Source organism: Ranitomeya variabilis, chromosome 7, assembly GCF_051348905.1.
Source record: "Ranitomeya variabilis isolate aRanVar5 chromosome 7, aRanVar5.hap1, whole genome shotgun sequence".
In the NCBI taxonomy this organism is placed as follows: Eukaryota; Metazoa; Chordata; class Amphibia; order Anura; family Dendrobatidae; genus Ranitomeya; species Ranitomeya variabilis.
The window spans coordinates 27,191,110-27,216,692 of record NC_135238.1 but is presented as its reverse complement, the minus strand read 5'-3'; the positions used below and the strand labels follow the sequence as shown (position 1 = coordinate 27,216,692).

The 25,583-nt window shown below is 44.8% G+C and overlaps 1 protein-coding gene across 1 annotated transcript; it reads right to left on the bottom strand.

The window, feature by feature from the left end:
- Positions 1–311: 311 nt before the first annotated feature.
- JPT2 (Jupiter microtubule associated homolog 2) lies at positions 312–19,766 on the bottom strand. Its single transcript, XM_077274711.1, has 5 exons — positions 19,609–19,766; positions 8,925–9,073; positions 5,488–5,630; positions 5,309–5,354; positions 312–3,289 (listed from the first exon to the last, which is right to left on the bottom strand). Exons 1-5 carry the CDS (start codon positions 19,662–19,664, stop codon positions 3,102–3,104), a joined length of 582 nt encoding a protein of 193 aa, XP_077130826.1. The 5' UTR covers positions 19,665–19,766; the 3' UTR covers positions 312–3,101.
- Between the last annotated feature and the right edge of the window lie 5,817 nt (positions 19,767–25,583).

The following is a 25,583-nucleotide window of genomic DNA, read 5'->3' as shown; positions in this document are numbered from 1 at the left end:
TCAACATGCACCAATAGGAAAGTGCTGTTGAAAACCCGCAGAGGAATCCGCAGAAGAAACCACAGCGGTTTTTCCAAATCCGCTGCGGAAAAATCCGCAAAATCTGCAGTGTCAACATGCCCTTAATGTTTTACTATGAAAAGTAACCAGAAATGTTTACCATGTGTCTAATCTACAGATAAAGGGAGATTTTATAACTAATTTCATAAATAAAGTTTCTAAAACCCAATAACTTCCACAGCACGGCGAGTTTTGTATGGTGTGTACACCGCTTACGGGGGAGGACGAGGACACAAACACATGAGCCTTAGTCATTAACAAAATACAATGTTTATTAAGAGGTGCATTATAACCGTATAAATGGCATCAATCAGATAAATGCAAGAGATGAAACCTGACGCCGCCAAATCCAGATCAGCAGAACCTGTACATTCAGGATACAAGAAAACAGGACATGTCCCGGGGTTAAAGCCCCGATATGGGGGGGTACCAGCTAATTCCTATTAATGTCACACGTCAGCGGAGGTCATTTTTGGATCCGATAACAGGAGGTGTAATGGAGGACTAAGGATACAGCTCGGGTCACCTGCCCTACAATCAGTAGCATCACCAGACCTTATGGGGGGAGGTGGAATTATATTAATGCCACATTGTGTTGTAGATGACAGATCCAAATTGCTGTTGACTTTTGCCCATATTAGAACATCATAAAAAATGGCTAACACATTATATAATGTTTAACTACATGGTGACAATTGACAACTTTCATGAATCATATGAAAGAAAAATTGTGTCATCCAAATACAGCGCCACCCTGGTCTAGAGGCCATGTCTGGTATTGCAGCTCAGTCTCAGTAAATGCTGCATTACCAGTCATAGCCTGTGTACAAGTGTGGGGCTGTTTCGGGGAAACTATATAACTTTTGTTCCAGCCTTTACTTTCTTACAGACGACAACACCTTATCATAACCTTTATCAGACGTCCATGCATATTGCCCGGAGATTAGATCGCAATGCACGGACTGGCCGTGGGTCTCCTGACCGGAGCGTGTGAAGCGGTCACACTCGGCAGTCAGCGTGCATTGTGGTCTGATCTGCACGGACGGCTTAATGAGCCCTAGGGGTATGTTTGGCTATGCAGGACCCCCCTCTATTACAGCACAGATGTTCATTAGGTGCCACATTTGTACTTTGCTACAGCTGCAGGAAGAAATACCATATGATAACTCCTGGTATAGGGTTGGCCCAGTTCACTCATTTCGTTTTGGTGGTTCCAGAACTGGAAATTGACCCTAAAGAACAGACACCACTGCTACTTTATTGTACTTGTCATATGCTGATACAGAAGTGACGTTCCACTTAGTTGCCCTTAAAGGGACACGTCCATGTAGTGCAAGGCCAGAGGAGGCAGCACATTCGCTCTGCACCCCTCACACCAGTGCATTTTGCCCAGCATCCCGGTAAAAGAATATTATAGGCAAACTATTTTGAGATTTTTGTTTTCGTGCCTGCACTTGAATGGTGAGGGTACGAGAATCTATTATTGAGTACCCCCTTAAAAAGCTGAGGTGATCAGAAGGCAATAGAGCAGGTAACAATCAGCAGGGTAGATCCGTCACAGTGGACGCCGGTACATAGACACCATGGCGGTCATCGGTCTTTACATTATCTCAATGTGAGAACAAAAAGGAGTTAAGGAAAGGGATCATGTAAAATAAATTAGTTGTATCCTGATTAAAAGGGTCCCAATAATCTTACAGCAAAAGTGCAGAAATGCTGTTAATTGGCTAGAGTAGAGAAATATAAATTTTCCCTTTTAAGCTTCCCACCTTTAGTGCTGCAGAAGCAGTTTTTTTTTTTGCCCAAGCAGTAGCTGACAATATGGTTCCTTATTACATTTCCTGCAGAAGTGTTCTTAGTTATACCGCCATACGGCTGCGATCCTTTAGAAATAGTTATTTCTATGGTCTGCCCTGCAGAGCCCCAAGCATGCATGTCCGCCAATGCTCAGGAGGACGTGCATTTTGCCATACACTATGTACAGCAGGTGGCGCCATACTCAGCCAGCTCAATCATGTAAACTGCAAATATTGGTCATTTTAATAATTATACAATTAATTATATTTAATTGTGAGACATCCCCTTTAAAAGAAAAAGCCATTTAATAGGATTCTTGCAACCACTCCTTAATTTTGCACCGCATAATTTCTCTACATGTATAAATTGGCTCTCCTGTTTCTGATAAACAGCCTCAATTTCCCTGGGTGGATACAGATTTAATTGACCAGTCGCTTGACCAAACTAGGCATAAATATATAAATGAATACAAGACACTTTGCAAAAATACACTATCAGAGAGATCTGCTTCTTTCTCCAGTTATCAGCCACTTTTTCCATTATGCACTCCGACATACAGATAAAAATCCATCTTGCCCAAAAAAAAGCTGCTCGGCTCACTAAAGGGTCAGATTTAGGCTGCTTACTGAAATTTATGGACAAGGAGAGAGTAAGAGGCAGACCTGCGCTGCTTCTTTCTAGAAGGTGTGTCACTCCTGTGCTGGATTCACAGCTACACTGCTCAGTATTGTACAACGTGCTTCTAAACATGCTACATAGCGATCGGAGAGTAGAGATCCCTCATGTCTGTGTATGGGAGGCACAATAGTAGCTATTCTCCACCCACTAGTTCAGAGACAACTGAAAGTTAGAGAAAGAGGCTAACTGCATATTGATCACATAATGAACCCTGGAAAGAAAATGCAGCAAGCTCCCCCTAGTGGTGGCCATGGGGAATACAGAATGTAAACTTTTAAATCCTTATCCGTGCAGGGGATGCGGAGCTCAGAATCAGAAAAATAAACTTCCCGATGCTAGGATGAGCCAAAGAAATTAGTCAGCACCAAACATTTGAGTCTGAAAGATCTATGGAGCTGTATGAAGTCCTCGCACCATAGAGGGGCTTTATCCACATCACAGGCAGGTAAAGCAGCTCTATAGGATGAGGATCACACCGGGGGGAGAGTGACGGACAGATGCCAGTCGTCCTCCTCAGATAGTGACTTCCTGCGCTGGTCACCCTATCGCCCTGCTAATTCTGTTACTTAATAGAACGTGACACTGGATTTGCCTCCTGGTGGGTTCAGGACTCTGTTGTGACACCTCGGCCGGGGGCCAAGATGTGGTTCATGAGCTGCGAGAGCGGGGTCTGGCACGGACACTTTTTCTTCTTTGGGCACTGGTATTTTTGCTTCTGGTGCTGGCGCGGGCGGATCAGCTTTCACTGCAGGGGCTAGAAGACAAAAAACAAAATAAATTACTCATTTGTCACCGATGCGGACATCAAAATTAGGATGTCTAACTTTAAAGCGTTAAGCCTTGTGCGTCTCCCTGCGCCGTAATCCGATTCTTACACTTTTGGACAAAGATCGCACTGCACAGGGATTGATTGCCACTGAAATACATAGTTCAGCATGGGAGCTGTAAACGTAAAACGAAAGATTTTTCATTAACCACTTGCATACTGCTCTTTCTTCCACTCGACATGGAGACAATCAGAATGCCAGGGGGGAGCGTCTCCATACAGATTGTAGAGACCACCAATATATCCACTGTGTTAGTGACGCCCGTCCTTTCCATGTGCGGCTGCGGTGTTATTCTACAGCAGCGTCTATATTCAGCCATTACACGTAGGGTCTAAAATAGATCAGACAGGGAGCAGTCACGCTGTGTATATAAATAATGACGCGGCCGACAACGACTCCCACAGTCACCGCGGACGTCTTCATGGAGTCTGACTAATGCTACGCACAGACAGTCATCTGGCAACTAGTGTTTGCAGAGATAGTAATTTCCATTTTCACACAATCCAGTATCATGGGTAGCTTCTATTCAATTCTCCTGCAAATGTAAAATTCCTACCAGAACATGCTGGGAGTTGTAGTCTCGCCACAGCTAGATTGCAGAGCATTGGATTAGACGTCATTTTAATGACACAATGATCTTGTTCCAGTGTAAAGGGGTACTTGTATATTGGTAGAATTTCCACTGGATATGCCATCAATGTCCAACAGACACGGGTACAGGGCCAAAATTTAAGGAGATTTTCCAAAAATCATAAATGCAATAAAGCCGGCTCATCAAAAATGTCCAAGTATTCCAGGTGCACAGAGCTCCGTCCTGATCAAACGTGTGCAGTAATGTAAAAGAAAAGGTTTGTTCCATCACCTGGGATAAAATTCTATACCACTCAAAAAAAAAAATAAAAAAAACACAAAGGAAAAAGTGACGCGTTTCGATTGTAATCTATAACCCTACGTACTCTGATTAGGATCATAGGAGTAAGATCAAATGCTACCCTTTTTCCTCTATTCTGACTTATGGAATTATAAATAACTACTGAACAAAGTTTAGAATTGAGAGTCGTCAGTGGTTGATAACTTTTAGTGGCTAACTGAAAAGATGGTAATTAATTGCAAGCTTTCGAGACTACTCAGGTCTCTTCATCAGGCCTAGACTAATAGAAATTCTAAATTGAAAATTGCTTGCAATTTACTATCTTTTCAGTTAGCCATTAAAAAGGTATCAACCACTGAGGACTCTCAATTCTAAATATTTTTCTTATCCACTGGCTAACGCGGTACCAAGATTTGTATCTTTCCTGAATAAAGTTTGGAATTTTAGACAGAGCTGGAAGAAATCTTTTTACTTTATATTGTTTCCCAAAACTCAAAGTTCTCTCTATTCATAGATAACCTTCTGAACAATGGGTTCCAACCTCCAGAACAACACCAATCGGTCCCGACAACCTCCAGGACAGCAATCAGTGCCGACAACCTCCAGGACACCAATCACTTTTAAGAAGGGGGCTCCAGAATCTTAGTGATCAGTCCGATGGCCAAATAACCCTGATGGGGATCGCAATACTCGGACGGGCCGGCGGCTCTCCTGGCAGGAGTAAGACAGCATGTATTTCTGAGCTGCTGTCACACACGGGTCAGGAGAGCCGCCAGCCAGTCCGAGCACTGCGTTGTCATCCCCGTCCAACTTAGACAGCCGTGACTGTTCCCTAAAATGGAGGAGAGGTGTGCATGCTCTGCCTCCGCTCCATTCATAGTCCATGGGGGTTTGCTGGAAATAGAGCGCTGCACTCATGCGCTCGCCCCCTCCAATCAAGACAGGGCTCTGCAGAGCGCCATTCCCATCAATACCAGCCACAATCTATGGACAGGGACGCGCGCATGACTAGGCCCCTATGCTGGACTTAACGGACAGGAGGGGCAGTTACCTGCCCGCTGCTGCGGGTACTTACCGGGTTTGGGGGTCTTTACAACTTCCTCTTTTAACGAGATGTTATCCTGCAGAACACAAGAGATTTACATAAAGTTACAATGTAATGTCATACACAGCATACGTGCGAGCTCTGGGCAGAGGATGAGGCGCGACCTTGGTGTTCACTACTAGCAGGGCAAGCGGTACAAGGGCCGATACCTTTGGTTTATTCGGATGCGCTTTGGGGCTAGTCGGCAGCTGCGCTTCACCAAAAATACCACCGTCTTTGCCTCCTGGGGGCTTCTGCCGTGCAGGCGATTGTACAGGGGCCGCGTCCTGGAAGATACCACTGGTCTTTCCACCTGTGGGAAGACGGTGAACACCATTCAATAAGAAGACAACCACATATTAGAGATTCATTGCCCAATCCAATCAATTGTATGGGATCTTATTTCTATAAACCATCCGCTTGCCCTCAGATCCCACCAAAATATCCAATGAACAGACCCAACTTCATAAGACAGTGGTCGATCAAATGCTCACACAGCCAACTATTATTCTTTCCAACCCCTACATGTGCATGCTCAGGTCGGCTGAGCGTGCATGTTTACAATGATGAGAGCAGATACCAGAAATCCACATGCCGACACTTCTTTACCCCGACAGGACACCATCACACACGGACAGTCGACCGGTTCAGCAGAAATATCTAATGTTCATGACCAGCTATAATCCCCATAAATGATCACTCAGGTCCATGGTGCTTCCCTTTCGCTGGCTGATCGCTACCTCCCCATAGACTCACTCTCCTTAACCCAGGACTGCCTTTAATAAGTACCTGCTATGCTGGACACCCCTAGTCTTCTGGATGTTTAATTCCACCATGCCTTGTCTCTAGGGGACACATAGGATGCCTCCATACATGTTATATTGCCATGGCAGAGTAATACTCCTAGTTCACGACCTGCAGGAGGTCTGAGTGGGAGTAGTTGTACCTCACACCCCACAGGCAGTAAATCTATCAACTCCTTTCAGCTCCCGAGATATTTGCACATCTGGCCGGTTCCTGGATTTGTTTGCTTTATACCCAAACCCTCCTCCTTCTCCCCTGACATGAGGCCAAAATATATAAAAAAAATAAAATAAAATCTGCCAGATTTGCACCATAACACATGATATAATGCACACTGCACCGGCCGGAGGAATGCCCCTCTGCACCCCAACACTTTGCCATTGTAAAGTGGTCGGGGGTTTATCACACATGGGGGGTTATCCACACTGCGCACACATCTGGGCCGACAGCGGAGAAGATATCTCTCCCAGTCTAGGAGGAGCCTCCGAGTATCTCGGTAGCTGACACAAGACCCCGCTCTGGGCCGGGCCCCCAAGTGCCAGCTCAGCAGGATCCCCAGCTGTCTGCAGTCCGCCCATCCGCTCTCATCAGGAAACCTCTTAGTGTACGACCCCAAACCTCACCTCCTGATGATTCCTGGGCTGAGCGAACACATTATGCAAATGAATATGCACAAGATGTGCTCCTTTTTTATGACGCAAGCCTAAAAAACCTGAATATTCGCCTTCGTACATCAGTGTTTTTGTCTAAATCGGTCCAAAATTCTTTACCAATTTCATAACGTAACTGAGGTTCCGTTTTTGTGATACAGAGCTCAGAATCCCAAGCATGGGAAGAGCGTGAAATTATTAAACCATGGCTTCCTGCAGCCACCCCTAGGGGGAGCTAACTATATACAGTATGCATTAAAGGGCACCTGTCAGTAGGATGATCCTTCCTAAGCAGTCTATATGGGCATGTGGGGCATAGGAAGCTGAAAAAAATGACACCTTGATATCTGAGATCCAAAGTCTTAATAAGAAAATATAGGTTTCTCTGGAATATGTAAATGGGCTGTTAAGATCTATGGGCCGGACATAGATCTCTCTGAGAATCTGCCTCCTGAGCTTATTTTAAAATGAAAGGAGGGAGTTACCAGTGTGAGACATGTAATCACCGACAGTCTGCTCTCCTAATCTACATGTCTCACACTGGTTACACACTTTCATTTAAAATAATCTCTGGAGGCAGATCCTCGGGGAGATCTATGTCCGGCCGATAGATCTTAACAGCTCATTTACATATTAACAAAAGTGGATTTCTCTGGAATAAGTCATCGGATCTCAGATATCAAGATGTCATTTTATTCAGTTTACTATGACCTATGTGACCATATAGACGGCTTAGGAGGGCTGATCCTACTGACAGATGCCCTTTAATTGTAGCTACTCTGCTCCCCTTGTAAAGAATGAATGTATGCCAGAATAAGCAGTGAAGGAGATACAGGATACCTGCTTCGCTTCCCTCCTCCACACGAAACACTTTTAGTGTATACAACAAGGAGAATCGCGTTTCCACAGTTTCAGTATAATGGGTAACAGGAATCTCTTCTCAAGTTTCCTTACAGACCAGACTAGTCCAGTCCTGTCCTCCGAAGATAAGACTTTCAGGTCACTTTGCTTTATTCTGCCTGCATTCATTTACAGAAGGAGGCATATATTCATTGTACAAAGCCACGGGGTGATTAGAGTGTGAAACCCATGACGATCTCTTGTTTTCTAGCACATGAAGACCATAGTTTTCAAGTCAAATATGGGGGGTGCATAGAAAGCTTAATAAAATAGTAAATAATAGAACTGATCCTGAGTTACATCATGTATTATACCCCAGAGCTGCACTCACTACTCTGTTGGTGCAGTCACTGTGTACATACATTACATTACTGATCCTGAGTTACATCCTGTATTATACCCCAGAGCTGCACTCACTTATCTGCTGGTGCAGTCACTGTGTACATACATTACATTACTGATCCTGAGTTACCTCCTGTATTATACCCCAGAGCTGCACTCACTATTCTGCTGGTGCAGTCACTGTGTACATACATTACATTACTGATCCTGAGTTACATCCTGTATTATACCCCAGAGCTGCACTCACTATTCTGCTGGTGCAGTCACTGTGTACATACATTACTGATCCCGAGTTACATCCTGTATTATACGCCAGAGCTGCACTCACTATTCTGCTGGTGCAGTCACTGTGTACATACATTACATTACTGATCCCGAGTTACATCCTGTATTATACTCCAGAGCTGCACTCGCTATTCTGCTGCTGCAGTCACGGTGTACATACATTACATTACTGATCCTGAGTTACATCCTGTATTATACCCCAGAGCTGCACTCACTATTCTGCTGGTGCAGTCACTGTGTACATACATTACATTACTGATCCTGAGTTACATCCTGTATTATACCCCAGAGCTGCACTCATTATTCTCCTGGTTGCTGTTGAAATTCAGCTTCTAATATGCAATGGGAGGTTCTGTCCTGGGCAGAGCCCGGTATAAACAAGACACTTCGCATGGAGCTGGCTCTGGTGAGTTGCATTCTGGTGGCACTGAACCAAATTGGAATATTGGCAGATTTCATCTTTGCAGTATTGTGAATGCAGCTCTTGAGACTGTCTTGCAGTTAATACAGTTATTCTGCTTTTACATATTTTATCCAGCACATGGAAGTTGTTAGTGGTCATTACACGCTTTGGGAAATCCCATGTAAATAGCAGCAGCGTGTCTTCTCATACTAGGAGCCCTGACCTGGGGGGTTGGATCTCTTTGGTACATTTCCTGGCTCAGGAGGGGCTTCAAAGATGTTGGAGGACATCTTGCCTTGCCTCTTCGGTGCAGAAACTTCCTCTGAATTCCCAAATATGCAGCTTGATCCTCCACCCGGCGGCTTCAATACCCTACAGAAAGAAAAGGAAATGGATGAGGAATTCAGCAATGCTCAGCACAGATCTTATGCACCAAAGATAAAAGGGCAAAGTCACATTTTCCTGCAGACGAGGACGCCTCTGAAAATCAACCATGATCATTATACACTGTACATATGCATCATCATCCATTTTAGGCCTTTCACTGAATTTGCACATTTTTCCTTCATCAGTGCGGCATTCGGTACCTAGTTCCTGATGTATTCTCCCAATTCATCATTTGTGACTTTAAATGAAAAAAAGAGTCATACTTTTTTGTGCAAATGCACTTCTTACCCCATGGCGTGTCGTTATTTTAATTTATATTTTGGGGGGGAATTTGTGCATTGCAGAAGACCAGTGTGCAACATTTCCAGAATCATGCTACTTTAAAAAAGTTAAAAAAAAAGTAAAAAAAAAAAAAAAAAGTTTAACTCTGCATTAAGTTTTATCACACTGATAAATTTTGATCAACATCCTCCAGGGCAAAAAATAAATAAATAATGTAAACTGATGATAGATCAACCATTCTTGGTTGCTTTTCTGCAGTGCTCCTTACAAGAGACGGCTCGGACACAACCGTAGCAGATGCACAGGGATCGCCCCGACTCCTATATTTTCAGGATGATGGGGGGTCCAACAAGTCTGCCCTTCCATTGATCCTTAAGTGATAGCATATCCCTTTAAGAGCTATATTTCTAGTGCAGAGGCTGCACTAAATACTGTCGACAGGACGAGCGCTGTAGGCTTTAGATAAGCTTGGCTCTCGTTGTGACTGCGGAGTGATGTGCTGGCAATCATGTCCCCGTGTAAGAGGACCTGCAGATACTAAAAGCAGAGACGCTGATCTCGGCCAACACACATCAGCTGACATACTGTGGGGGAAGGGAACGCTATCCGCAAGGCACTGGGCAAACACCCAACGTACTACGTCCACTACACCCAGCCTCCATCTACCGTGCAATAATGAAAATAATGCCAAATTAAAGGAGAACCCCAGAGACCTTATTTGCATTTTATAAGCTCAGTGTAAATCGAAAAGTGCAGTGGTAGTTACATTGTCCCCAACTACCAATTTCAGCACGGACATCCAACCATCCACTGTATACGAGGGTGTCCCGTCTTCTCCGACAGATCGGGCTGCTGGACTTCAACATGCCCAACCCTTAGTTCCCATAGGAAAGAAGCTGCAGTCAGAGGTGACGGACATAGACGCCAAATCACGGCATCTTGTACACCTGTTCTGATGAAGGATGTGTTCAACTAAAATGCTCCAAATTATTATTATTTTTTTTTATTTTTTTAATCAAAGAATTTGGCGCTTATTTCAGCAAGAAAATAAGATTTCCATCAGAATCTACCCTGCTTTTGTGTCATAAATAATGATAACTTCCACCTAATTTTAAAATAGTTGGTAAAGTCGGTGTAAAAATATGAACTTTTTGGGCAGGAACAAACTATAGCCACTTTTTAAACAGTTTAGTAGAATTGTGGTGAATCTGCGCCGTTGTCTGCTCAGCATATGGAAAGTGGAGAGGAACAGTCCCTGCCCCCCCCCCGATATATTGTATTGTATATATTTACATTATATTCACTTTGTTTTGTAATTTTTGTAAACGTTGCAAAAAAAACACAGAAAAAAAAAGGAATTGGTGTAAAATGCGAGAGTCGCGGCCGGCGAGCGTAACATGGAAGTGAGGAATCCTGCGCATTTCAGCTATTTACACAGGAAACCTCCTAACTTATCCCAGCTGCTGGCGCGGAGGTGAAGGGGCCCACGCCAAGGCCCGATCACATACGAGAAGCAGAAAAAGCCACAAATGGAATGTCACATATAACAATCTAAAGCAAAGATGAGACGATGCTAATTGTGGAAAAACTACAACTCCCAGCATTCCCTAATAGTATATTACTGCACATGCGCTTCAGGGGGTCCCTGCTGCTGATGATTTTTGCATTGATGGCATGTGGCCGAAAAAGTAACAAGAAACCCTCGCTGCTGGAGGCTGAATATCTACGTTGTTGATTTTTACAAAATAGATAACCCCCTTTAAGGAATTTTTTTGGAAGGGATTTGTAGTAAATCCCTTTAATGAATAGTGATTGATGGAAAACAGACACCATGTCCCCTTTTTTGCCAGAAAGATAGGCAAAAACCTTGCTGACGTGGTCAGGTATTTACCTACGATGCCACTAGTTTTCAATCAGTGGCTATCCAGCTGTTTCAGAACTATAACTCCCAGCATGCCCTTACAGAATCCAGCACAATCCATGGATGCAATTTGCTCTTGGGAACCGAATCAAAAGAAAAACTACCTTCCATGATGACAGCCCTTCCTGCGTTACAGCTAAATTTACAAAATAACACAGACCCCCACTGACCCTCATTAGGCCTAAAAGGAAAAAGTGACCAAACAGTCCGACCCCAGATAATCAATATGGCCGCACAGTTCACCACTGGTCAGACTTTGTGCTGATTGACCTCCTTTAGTTTACGACCTCATCTGGCTTCTACTTTCCATTTTGGCTAATGAAGGATGAATTCCCCAAGTGAGACAAATGGGAAAATGCTCTTGAGAAAATCGACCCTTAAAGGCGACGGACGCTTGTGGTCCCTGACGCGAATGGTTTTAATAAAGAGAAACCCTTGACCTAGGAGATGTCGGACACCGCACTGAGCGGATCCTGTAGACTTGGTATTATGAAAAAAAAAAAAAAGTATAAAGATGCTAAAACGCGCTGTGAAAAAAAGCAAGTCGACGTAAAGATGGCCATTAATGCTGACAAAAGACGAGCCTGTTTAGCAGAAGACACGTGATTCTCCTCGCTCGCCCCTCCCGTCTATTACAGCAAACAGGAAAAACCTAAAAGCGGCCATTGTCACCCTGAACATCCATTATGTCAAGCACTTATTAGAAAGTAGAAACAATCCTTTTGTTGACTTAAACTAGGAAATGAAGGTCCTAAGCGAAACGGATGACTCCACGTAGCGTGCGACTGAAAAAGTGTCATAACCTTAAATAGGGTTCCTCAAATCCTACATATAGGGACAGGTGATGAAAGCATGATCGCTAGATGTCCAACCCCAAGAATGGTGGCCCCAGAGTCTCCTTTATGAGCATGTGCGACCACCCCTCCTATAGACAGTGTACAGCAGTTGTTGCACATGCTCACTTGTGATCGGTAGCCATCTCTGCGGTCAGACCACCAGTGACCATATAGTCTATGGATTGGCAATATATTTTCTATAACAGACAACTTAAAACCTTAACCAATCCAATGTCTTAAAATCACCCTGGTGGAGTCCATGGACCAGGTACACTCGTAAATTCCAAGATGAGAATTTTTGGTCCAACCGTAAATTCGAACATTAGAATTTTAAGCATCAAGAAAAGTGCTGGGGTGTTGTAGGACTCTGAAAGTGGTCCGATCACACCGACTGCAACGCCGTGATCTTCCGATTTGGCTGTAGGACTTATGAGACAGTCTTTAGTAAGTCGATCTCTACCATTTAGATTACCATTCATAGCAGCGAGTGATTACTGTGGTGCACAGTGTTGGCTTCTATAGCATGGTCACCTATAACTCACAAGAGACTATTGATCGCTCAGGTCACTAGTTTAGGAGGACGGAGCGTTGGAGTTCAGTGTCAAGGCCAACAAACTGAAGCAGTGTCTGCTCCGATTTACTAGTTATATCCAAAGTCCAGAGGGAAAATAAAAGAGCAAACATCAGATGGTTGCAAAACAGATGTGAGCTCAACGAGGAATGAACTACATAAAAAAAAAAAAAAAAAGAAGTCAGAGCTGATCCAGTTACAGAGGAGGACGTTCCATGGGAACCAAAGCGAGAACAGTGAAAACCCAATCCCATACAATCCTCATGTTGCAGGAGAAACCTCTAAGGGGCGTTACAGGTACCGAGAGTCCATTCTCTCTTGACCGGTTCTTTAAAAGGATTTGTGCACACGGCATCTTTTTCAGGCGAATTCTGCCTGGAATCCAAAAGTTGAAGTGCTTCATAAAATGAAGATAATGGCCAGCAAGGTAACAACGAGAAACCTTTACTCAGTAGCAGTGAAGACAATGAACACATTCTTCAGGAACCCAAGTGTGAGCGGATTCATGACGGCGGCTTTTGGCTTTTTTCAATTAACAGTTGGCAAAACCCAACGCTGAAAATTATTACTGCCAATAGCTGTATGTCACTTTCATATTAGACGTCATATAGACGAAAGGGATGGGAGGAAGGAAAGGCGACCAAGAAAAAACACATTTCATTAAAAATCCTCCGCCCCGCCAAAAAAAAAATTGGGTAAATGGCGCAAAAGGAAAATCATTACCATCCACCTCCAGTTACCCTTTTGTGCACGTTCCTCCTGACTTCGGCTGCAAAAATTGGCCAAACATTTCTTGCATTTCACTGTAACTAATATGATTAATGTAAAATATCATCAATAGTCCCTCTTCAGCAGATTTTAGAGAGTTAAATATGGAAGAGCAGAGCCATCACATGGTGCGTAACCACAAAATGCAAAAACGAGGAGGAACTTGCACTGTAAACAAAACTGACGGAAACTACGTGTGGACTGAGGCCTGATATATACTGTAATATGACTGTGTGCATGAGAGATGAGACGCTCAGATTGCTGCCATCTTCTGCACTAAAAAAAAATGAAATCACATTGCAGAGACTGGACTCGTCTGTTCTCACCAGTATCCGGCTACATAAAAGAAAAAAAAATCAGCTGGATCAGATTTTGTTTTTTTTTCCCTAGTCGGTACCTGTCCACAATCCTCCAGCACTTCCGAGTCCAGAAAATAGTCACAGAAATACGGTTTAAGCAGCAAAAGTATAATACCTGCCAGATGTACAGGCATCCGGGTAAGTATGTGCAAGATAAGACATCAGAGCCATTCACCTCCCGGAAAACCTCCTTAAAGGTAACTCATTTCTAAAAATGGTTGACATATCAAAGGTTTTGACTGTATAGTGTCCAGATCCAGAGACGCACATCAATCACTAAAGCAAAGAGGTGGAAGCACACAGCCAAGCCCCTACGACAAGCTCAAACTTCTACCAGGCCAGTTACGCACATCTTACAACAACCCACTAAGTTCAGAAGGACTTTGGGTCTCCCGACCTTTACACGACAACCTCGTAGACATGTCTGGACATCATGGTTCATACTCAGACTGATCGACAGACAAGCAAAACTGGCCTAAGCCTGTCTTACGCTAATGAAGGGAACGAAAAAACAGCCTAAGGGGCACAGCATTCTTTGGTTTAGTGATCCATAAAGGAATCTTGAGAACCTAAGACTTTTCACGTCTGTGCCATGGATTCCATTATCCACAACGCTGGATCCATCACGAGAAAACCTCAAATGGTGCCTGATGAAACCTACTGGCTTCCAGTGAGGGAAAATTGGTTTTCCGGCATTTTGATGGCACAAACACCGGTGGATGTTGCACTATTCTTGGTGCCAAAATTGACAATGGCGGCTCCAAATGAGACCCTAAACTGCAATGTGGGCAAAGAACCCATAAATATGGTCCCAATATAGGAATCATGATATTTGTTAGCATTAGACCCTGTTGGGAAAAGCACCAACTCTTATCTTGCTCTACAAATCGCCCCACCCAGATATCTCCAGCTGAGGATTGTGGTCGAGCCGCATCTCCTGAAGCGTGAAACGCGTTAACAAGGCCGCAGGTGAAGCCTCTTCCCAGGCCATTGTTCTATCAGACGCTTGGGCTTTTAAGCAGACACATGTATGATTTACAAGCTGTCGATGGCGTTCCTGTAATTAACCATAACAACCCCAGAAACCGCAGGGTGGCAAATGACCGATATTGAACAGCTTTGATCTGTGTCTTGCAGGACACAAACATGAAGTATGCATGTCACAACCAGCCAGGAGCTTGGAAAGAAAATCATTGAATAACAGCATTATTCTTCCAGGCAAAAGCCTCTTTCTATATACTCTTCTGGACCTCAATGTCAGTAGGGCCCTACTAAGCTGGAAGTATTTTTTAGGATGATGCTAAGTCATCGCTTGGGGAGCGCGAACACACTGGATGTTACATAAGACGTCTAAGAAGTGATTTACTTACACGCCTATGTTTACCAAGGTGAGCGCCTGCCCTTCTTCACTCTTGTTTATGGATCGGCGTCACAGTAAATTCTGACATCCTTCATACAATGTTGCACAAGGTGGATGTACATACAATATTTCTAGGCTCACCACAAGAATTGGATTTTTTATTTTTTTTGAAAACCAAAGCTCTTTTGTTTCCTCTTAGATGTTTTTCTCGGGGTGAAACAAAGGCCCGACTAGACACACAAAAGAAAAGCAAAAACCCGAGACACAATCTAGAAGTCTGAGAAGTAACCCAGCCCTGATAATGTCTGCAGCCCAATGCTTGGGTTGGGAGAACCGCAGCCTGTCCGTGCATTAGCGATCCTTGCTCGGACAGCCGCCTGAGCCCTTAGGTGCATGATCTCCGCCGCTGGTGCACACAAGATGACAGAAATCTGTACAAGTGACGTCAACGGCCCCATTCACCTCTCGATGAGGAAGCAATCGGAGTAAGATCACTCTTAAGCGTGTGCCTTGATTGATGGGATTTTGGTGAACGTTTGCACATGCGCAGTTCATGCCGAGCCCGACTCATGAGCAACATGCTCCCCGTTGTGGGAAACAGCCTCACTAACAAGTGTATTAGTGTGCATGTTGCCTACAGAAAAGTATCCCCTCACTTGTACCAGGCTGGGAATACACGGCGCATGCGTAAGAGCTCGCTGCGAGCAGTCACCTAGTGGAGGAGGACACCATTAGAGGAGGCATCAGGTGGGGTTGGTTTAGTGAGGAGACCTGGGGCCAGGGCTGTGGAGTCGGAGTCATGGAGTCGGAGCCCATTTTGGTGGAGTCGGAGTTATGGAAATTAAGGAGTTGAAGTCGGAAGTTTGGCTTACCGACTCCACAGCCCTGCCTGGGGCACGTGAATACTGTAATGGATCAAAGTTCATTTTCTCTGCCAGTTTACAGATATATGGGGCCATAAAGTGTAAGCGTAACACAGTTGTAATTTATGGCACATAGCAGCTAATCCTGGTCTGACTGCAGGTCCAATAATCTGAACATGTCTAGGTACACAGCATAAAACAATGAGCCGCACCTTCATGTTGTGGTTATGACCAACCCCGTAACCATTACTGAACAATCCAGAATGACGTCACCCAAATATGCAAAAAGTATGCAGCGGCTCAGCAGTTTGACAAATTGATAGTGATCCCACCCATACTGGGGTTGTCCTAAATAATTTCCAAGGGCGAATGTCTATGCAGTGTCTATACAGCCCATTGACTGGGGCAGTTCAGGTCCCATCATCTCGACCAACGAGTAACCTCTGACAACTTAATGACTCTACACCTGTATGCACATACGTAGCGAGCATGTATCTAAATACGCATACGCGTGCATGCTCATGATGTACAAGTGTGCGCACTGACAGTATATGCAATCTTTGAGCGCGAGGACGAAGTACCTGTGTGACCCTGTACGTAGTGAGCATGTGCAGGGGACCCGTTTTATGCTCCGTTTCTAGTAGGACACAGTATGGCGGTATTACATATGCACTCTGTTGTACAGGTGGACATTATATATAGCAGAGGGTAACCGTCCACTCCATCCCAGACTTTATACATAGACCATGACGTCTTGATATACATTACTGCTTTAATGAGAGGTGACCCCAACACAAAGCCCACTTAGCTTACATTTTACGAGACACTCTCTGTAAATATCGGCGAGAAGTAATGGGCTCAGGATCAGACCTCTCTCAGAGTCATCATTCACCCTGATCCTTTACATGAAAGGAGGCCACATTCCGACACTGAGGGTTTATCCCTGGTGAAGAGCATGAAGGGTATATGGACGGGTGACGTCTAAACATCGATGCCAGGCGCTGCGTCTACCTCTCCTGCACACACAGCTGACAAGATGATAGATGATAAAGCGAGAATGTAGGTGCAGAAAGTAAAACAACCGGATTAGTGAAGAAAGATTAGGTGGAGGGGACATCCACACCAACGCTTTTTAACCCAAAGCAACAGCACCATATATGCTTATAAAGGTATTAGCATAGCTGCCCGAACACAGACCAGAATTTACGAGTATGTGGATGCTCCCTAAGGAAGGGTTTCCCCGTGCGCGTCAGCTGTCTGATTGCTCCTTATCCTACATTTGGTAACTCAGAATTTCTGCTAATCCAATCCGTTATTCGCGTGTCCTGACTCCAGCACCTGGCTTTGTTTTCTCCTAACCCAGCTCCATTTGTGCTTCTATAGATACTTTACACACCAGCTCAGGCCCCCGCCCATCGCCTGAGTATTCAGGTAGCAAGTGCACACTGCTACTATGTGCTTCCAGGAATCTAGCCCCACTCAGTTCTGCTATAGCCAGGTGCCTGATTATCTACTCACTTCCGCAGCTCCTGAGCTCTCTCCTACAGGAATGTAACCAATTAAGTTCTGCTTTTCCTGGCTGTTGCACGCTCATTCAGGTGCCTAACTACCACCAACTCGTCTATGTTATTCCAAGGTGCTGGCTGCACACCCGACACTGCAGCATCTAGTACTTCCACTTCTGCGAGTCCAATCCTCCATAACCAGCCGTCCGGCTAGTACATCTCTGATGCATCAAAGCATCCGGGTCCTTGATGCTCATCCTGACCTATGGCTTAGGAAAGCCAGCTCACCGGGTGAGGACATAACATAATCAACCCTTAAAAGTCAGACTTAAGACACCCAAATATATCACATGAACATCAGCCGAGCCAAAATATATGTATGGGGGGGTCCCAGCTCTCCCCAAAAACCGATGTTAGGAGAAATGTTGGATTTCAGCACAACAGTCCTTTGTTCTAAGAGGAGATAAGCGGCTGCCAGAGGTGTCCAGCATCTGCTTATCACCCCTACCTATCTAGCAGTTAAAGCCCAGTGCATTTGTATTGGGGAAAGAGGGAACAGTGGTTTGGCTGACCGCTATGTAGAGGAGGCCATACACCTAAAATAGCGGTCAGCTCAATAATCGTTTTTAATGTCTTCCCCCATACACGTCTACTCAATAAGGAGAGGGGAATACGTCGCTGCCAAACACCTCTGGTGGCTGCTGGTCCTCGTCTTGCAGCATGGCAGGTGTACAAGCACCATGCAGAGCGTTAATGCTGAGTAGTTCTCTACCGCTGCCATCCATCACTTAGGAGACATGCGACTGACAGCAAGGAGTCACCTATACGCTGCAGCAGCGTGCTCAGACGAGGGGCTAAGAATGTGTTCCTAGAAGTTCATGGGAATGCTAGAGGCAGTGCACTGCAACCTGCGGCTCCACGACAGCTGTAGAACTACAACTCCCACATCTGCCACCATTAAAATCCAAGACAACCCCTTTAGCTTAGGGAGAGCATATGTCTACTGTATATCTTCCATGTGTCAGACACAAATCCCCCTTTAAGTGATAGCAATGCAAGCAATTCTCCAAAGTAAGATTACTCCTGCATATAAAGGATATTAGGAAAACTGCTTGCAGTGCAACTCCCTATTACATGACAGTTTACCCACTGCCCTGCAGCATTATACGCTCCAATCCTCCAGAGCGACATAAGGTCAATTAACAGCCAACATGGAAGAGGACAATTACTCAGAATGCAATTCCCCAAGAGTACAGACATTAAATGATTAAAAAAGGGGATGTGAAATAGTAGAGGATTCTCTGCAGACCTGCTCCTGGGGACAGATTGTTGCAAGATATGAAAAAATAAAATAAAAAGCACCAATTTTTCTATGCATTTTTTTTTTTCTTGCAAAACAAAGAAATAGAAAAAAAATGGCATCAGACTAGAAATGGAGCGATGACAATGGCATCCGGCTGCTTCCCTGATGTTACACACCTTGTGCAGAACAAAAGCCTGGGCCGGGCACAATAGTCTGCACATGGCTGGCGAGACGCGCACACGCCGCTAATTAACCCTCTAAGGGCTCTCTACACAAGGAGGATGACAGGAGTCGTAGTTCTCTGCGTCCATCTATCATTATACATTGCAGATTGGCATAGAAACAATAAATGATCTCCCAATTATAGGGCTGATGACCTGTCATGGTAATTAGCAATGATCACCAGGTGCAAGTCAAATTTACTGGATTGCAAAAACTGAAGAATTATTATTTTTGTATTAAAATATGTGAAATAATAATTAAAAAAAAAATGTTAATAGCGACCACAGACGTGGTGGATACGTCACATCTGGGCAGGGAAAAAAAATGGCCAAAAATTAACTGACCAAAAATTAGCACATTTCAATATTTTGATACATTGTGTTCGATTTATTAAATATTCCAAAATGCTGCAACATTGTGTCTATGGCAACGCGAACTCCAGTTCCACCCTTCCTGCCTGCAGATACCGCAGTTACAAGGCTGCAGCGTGACCCAGCCCGCCGCTGCCCCACGGGTACACCCGGTCTCACCTAGAGCTCGGCTTGCCATCGCTCTCCAGGCTGGTGAAGGTGTTGGTAGAAGTCATGTCTGCGGCCGTCTACACCAGGAGCGTCCGCACACGGAGACAGCCAGAAACCGACTGATGAGAGCCGGGGAAACCCAAGGCAGAGCGGGCTGCTTGGTGATTCGTTATCCTTACTGTCAATTAATTCTGTCACCCAATCAGCGCACAGCTTCCTGAGGGGGGCTGTTACCGTTCATCATTTTCTCGCTGTTTACTGGCCGGTTCCTGAACGTCAATCATCAAGTGTAATGATTTCTATTGGGCAGGTGGTGAGCTGAGGCGGGACTGTGAATATTTTAGTGTAGCTCCGCCCATGCAGCGTGGATGACGTTCCCACGAATGACCATGAGGGAATGTGCCGCGCACTGTGGGTGGAAGTGACACAGGAAGTGGCGTGGAGTCGTGTTTGTGGAAGATAATAATGGAAAAATAAGACTGGGGTAATCCTGAGGACGCAGAGAATTCTTCAATTTTGCGCTTTCATTTTTTTCCCCTCATGTTCCTTAAAGGGCCATAGCCTTTTATTATCATTTTTCCGTCTCCATGGTGACACGAGAGTTTGTGTTTTGGGGACGTGTTGTACTTTTTAGCGACACCATTCACTTTACCCTATAATGGAAAAAAATTCTCTCTGTGTTAAATAGTGACCAAAAAGAGGGCCCCGTGCACACTGCGCATGTGCGCATGCAGTTTTTGTTTGGGGGGGGGGGGGGGGTAGAATCAGTAAACGATGACATGTGTAGTGGAAACCGCTCCTTCTCTGGAGATGTCTTGTGTTTCCCTGAAGGGTTTTGGAGACTTTTGAACCTTTTTTTTTTTTTTTTTGCAGCCTTCTGATTGGACGATGCCTCGTTTGCAGCGTTCTCCATCAGCTTCCTAGAAGGGACCGGCGCTTTATTCATTTCCCAAAACCTGAAGCAAAAGAGAAACTCGCAAAAGACCGAACAGATGAACAGCAAAGCGGTTAGGGTATGTGCACAGGTTGCAGATTTCCTGCAGGACTGCAGCTTTTTTTTCCGCGCAGAAACGCTGCAGTGATTCAGTACAATGTAAATAAATGGCAAAAAAAAAAAATGCTGTACGGAAAAATCTGCACGGAAAATGCAACAGATTCAAAAAAAAAAAGGACCATGTCAATTCTTTGAGCAGATCTGCTGCGTTTCTGCACCCATTCCATTATAGAAATCTGCAAGGGTAAAAAAAAAAAGGAAGCAATCTGCACAAAATCTGCAACTTGTGCACATACCAAAAAAAGGCGCAGATTCTGACCTGAGTTTTCTGCCAAGAGATGCAGAATCTGCACAGAAAATTCCACAGTCAAATCTGCAACGTGTGCATATAGCCTTTCAATAGAAAGTAACTGGAAGAGGCATTTGAGACTTTTCTTTTGAGCGAGCATCCAGGAGACTTTAGTGCCTGTGCACACGGTGCAGATTTGTGAGTTTTTTTAGTTAAGAGTTTCCTGATGCCAGCAAAGTGAATGAGAATCCTGCTTTCATGGACACGTTTTTTATTTTTGACTTGCAGATTAAAATTTGCAGGATGTAATTTTTTTTTTTTTTTTTTTTACTATTTTTGCTGCAGATTTTAGTCGCATAATGAAAAAATCTGCTCCAAAAATGCACCAAAACCACACGTATTATATACTGCGTTTTTCCTGCCAAGACGTGCAGAAATTTTCTGCCCCAAACTCTTAACAAGTGCACATTCTCTTAATGTTGGCAGAGCCTGACGGCATTGGCATGTTTGGCTGATGTTAGTCTATGTTTGCTGGGTCTTAGGCCCTCGTGCGGTTGCACAAATGTTATGTTCGCTCCTGTATGGGGACTTTAAATACCAAATAAAAAGTAACCAGTTTTTGTGCTTATTTTAGTTCTGCTGCTCCCCTGAATATTCAGGTTTTCCTTTTGTTTTTTTATTTACCATACAGTTCCAGAGATATGGAGCTTTTTGTTTACAGCTAATTTTATTATGATGGTTACAATAGAGGCGTGGCTCGGTAATTATGCGACTAAAGGCATGCCCCAGAGAATCATGTGAAACCCACTCCCTTCTAGTCCATAAAAAGTAACAAAGCTCCATGTCTCTGGCACTATATGGTGGATTTAAAAACCATGGCATAGTGTGGGGAGCAGCAGGGATAAAGAGCAACAACTGGTCACTTTTCACCTTGTGATACTTCCCCTTTAAAGTCAATCTGACACCAAGTTTTTACTACTTTATATAAGAGCAGCATAATGTAGGGGCAGAGACCTGGATTCCAGCAATGTGTCACTTATTGGGCTGCTGATTGATAGTTGCAGGCTGGTTGTTTTGGCTGGTTATCAAAAAAGCAGGGGAACCCAAGTCGTGTTTTTTTGTTTTTTTTAATTCATGTAGAGCGCAGGTGCCGGCTTATGAATACCCCCATCAGCCGCTCTCACTATTATTAGTGGCAGTAGGCGAAAGGCTGATGGGAGTAGTAGTCCCATCAGCTCACGCCAGTGACCGGAGGTAAACTTCTTAACTCCGACCACAGCTGCACGCTCGCACTGTCATTTGACAGCGTGGGAACCTCGGCTGTCTGACCGGCGGTGATGATTTTACTGCAGATCAGAAGCAGCGTTTCCGCATGGTCACGCACATAACAGCATGGAAAACACCCGGTGTCCGGGAATGGGGGGGTCAAACCCAAAACGGTAACTCGGACTTTCTGGTGAAGTCCGTGTCCATACCTGAGCACTAGGTGTTCAGTACGGATGCCAAACTTTACTGTTCAGGTTCGCCCATCTCTACTGTAATATCGGCACCCTATAACCGTGTCAATGGTGGGATGGTCACCACTGTACAGCATTTAAAATGGTTAAACAGCAATGACAGGAGCTAGTTCTGGTTTCTGAGATTGCAGGCAGAGGATGGCTGCGTGACACGAGGCGGCAGAGGATGGCTGCGTGACACGAGGCGGCAGAGGATGGCTGCGTGACACGAGGCGGCAGAGGATGGCTGCGTGACACGAGGCGGCAGAGGATGGCTGCGTGACACGAGGCGGCAGAGGATGGCTGCGTGACACGAGGCGGCAGAGGATGGCTGCGTGACACGAGGCGGCAGAGGATGGCTGCGTGACACGAGGCGGCAGAGGATGGCTGCGTGACACGAGGCGGCAGACAGAGGATGGCTGCGTGACACGAGGCGGCAGACAGAGGATGGCTGCGTGACACGAGGCGGCAGACAGAGGATGGCTGCGTGACACGAGGCGGCAGAGGATGGCTGCGTGACACGAGGCGGCAGAGGATGGCTGCGTGACACGAGGCGGCAGAGGATGGCTGCGTGACACGAGGCGGCAGAGGATGGCTGCGTGACACGAGGCGGCAGCTGCTTGATGCATAGCAGGCTCAGCTCCTGAGTCCGCTCCATACATGCATACCCTGATTGTGACTGTCAGGGTGCATGAAAGGGTTAACAATAAGCTCTATGTAATGGGTAGTAGATTAAGTGCTAGGGTCACCCCCGTACCCTAGCATGGCAGAGCTGCTATTTCCACCTGTGGCTCTAATGGATGAACATGTACAGAGCAAACAATTAGGCCATGTGCACACACTGCGGATTCCATTGCGGAATTTTCCGCCACGGATTTGCAAAATCCGCAGTGAAAAAACGCTGCGGTTTTTACTGCGGATTTATCGCATTTTTTCTTGCGGTTTCCTCTGCGGGTTTTCACCTGCAGATTTCTATTGGAGCAGGTGCAAACCCGCAGCGGAATCCGCACAAAGAATTGACATGCTGCGGAAAATAAACCGCCGCGTTTTTGCACGTTTTTTCCGTAGCATGTGTACTGCGGATTTGGTTTTCCATAGGTTTACATTGTACTGTAAACTCATGGGAAACCGCTGCGGATCTGCAGCAAAATCCGCAGCGTGTGCACATACCCCGAGTCATCCCCTTAGCCTTAGTCATCCCTCAACTCAACTTTGGGGGGAGTGTAGCATCCGCCATTTAACCCTTTCTGGGTTGATGCCGGCCCTTTAAGACCACTGCGTAAGAACGCCACACATAAGACACAATGTAGTCTAAGTATTTCAATATATTTATGCACATTAGGAAAACAATACCAGGTCTTACAAATCCAAATTGAATCACTTCTCCTCCACTCCCTCCCAAGAAACAAAACCAAAAATCTGAACCCCCTTTTTTGCGCGTGAATTAACAGCAGAAGTTAAATAGCGACCATTTTTATTAAATATTCACCCAACCCCTCCCCCTCCCCCAAAAAAACAAAAACTAGTCTTCGCCATAGCGGAGACCACATTGTGTAAATAACTTAAAAATGTACAATATAGTACAAAACCCAAACATTATAGAACCCGTTCTTGTCATCCAGAGGTTGAAGACGGTTGTGATACTTTATACAGACGCTGTACACATAATTCTTATATTACACACACATTCACATCATCCCAGCAACATTACAGGAAAAGTGCGGCCATATTGTTACCGTGTACTGGAGACCTACCCGTGGTGGACATCGCCACCCTGTGGACGAATTGATTATTTGTGTACACGACGTGACGGGATGGTTCTGCTCTCATCCCAAGTCAGCGCCACCCCTGTCCACAGGTTGTATGTGGTATTACAGCTCAGATGCATTTTCTTGGAACAGAGCTGAGCTCCAATACCAGAGACTATCAAGGGTGGCGCTGTTTATAAAGGAAACCAGCCATGTTTTAAAAATCCTGGACAATCCTTTTACCCAAAACAATGGCAACAGGGTATAGTTGGGGCTGGCTGGCTGACAGTACGCATGTAGTGACAGGGTATGTCATGTCCAGCGGGGGTTGTCAGTCTCTACCAGGACTATTTGAAAAGACCCCTCTAATCATTTAGAAACTGTGAAAAGTTTTAATCTCTTCCCATGTGCCCTATAATGATATATGGCAGCGGTGTTTAACCTGTGGCAAAACTACAACTCCCAGCATGCCCTGGACGGCTACTATTAATTATAGAGTGAGTTCAGATGGCCACACACTAACCAGCAATCATCCAATTGCTCGTTTGACCCCTCTTTACCAAAACGGTCAACATGTGTTCACCTTTTACTGATTTACATGCCCATATAAAAGGTTTAGGGGGTTGATCTTGCTGACAGATTCACTTTTAAGAAGAAAGATTAGGCATGTTTAAAATTCAGCATGCCCAATCCTTTTTTTTTTTTCCCCTTGGCATAGGCCAAACAAATGTCGGTCAAACATAAAATGCACCAGCAATGCAAAAGTAGCAGAAACAGCCAGTTCTCCACCACATTACGAGCAATTCTCAGTGTAACCGGGGATTTGCAAAATCCCTGAAGACCCTTTTACAGGGTCCGATTTCTGTCATGAGAAATCTGGTTTAAAAGCAACAAGTGCATCAGGGACGTATTAATACACTTGGAAGAAAAAGTCCCCGTGCATCGCACACCCCAGTCCACTTCTGGCTTCATTCGCTTTTCTTTTGCTTACAGCTCATTTTCTAGGAGACCGACCACCGCTGCAGTCTAGCTTTTAAGTGCTGCGCTTGAAATTGGCCCGGATTAGAAAAGCAAAACTGCACTGTAGCGATCTTAGACAGCTTCAAAATCAGTGCTTACAAGCTCGATAGCTTTTCTGTTGAGCTTGTAAGCACTGCACATGTTTTGCTTTCTAGCAGCTCGGTATCCAAGGCAACCATCTTTAAAACAAAAGAAAAAGTGTTAATATCTCAAAAACAGCTGGAAATTTTAACAAGCAGTAAATTGCAAAAATGCTTGTATTTACAAGCACTATCCGACAACACCGCATTTACCAAGATGGGAATAATCCTTTAACTTGAACTAGGTGGCCTGCAGGATCTAGAAAATTACTGGTGAGGAGGATACAATTGGTATTTAACAATAAACCTCCTTATATTTGCAAATACCTTAATTCGGCAATATTTATACCATCTACT

What these genes read in the sequence shown, in the direction of transcription:
- JPT2 (XM_077274711.1), bottom strand. Translation starts at nt 19,664, where the DNA reads ATGACTTCTACCAACACCTTCACCAGCCTGGAGAGCGATGGCAAGCCG. An exon ending in AAAGAGATCCAACCCCCCAG is followed by an intron (nt 5,631 to 8,924) that starts GTCAGGGCTCCT and finishes GTCTTCCCACAG; the next exon opens with GTGGAAAGACCAGTGGTATC. An exon ending in CGCATCCGAATAAACCAAAG is followed by an intron (nt 5,355 to 5,487) that starts GTATCGGCCCTT and finishes TGTGTTCTGCAG; the next exon opens with GATAACATCTCGTTAAAAGA.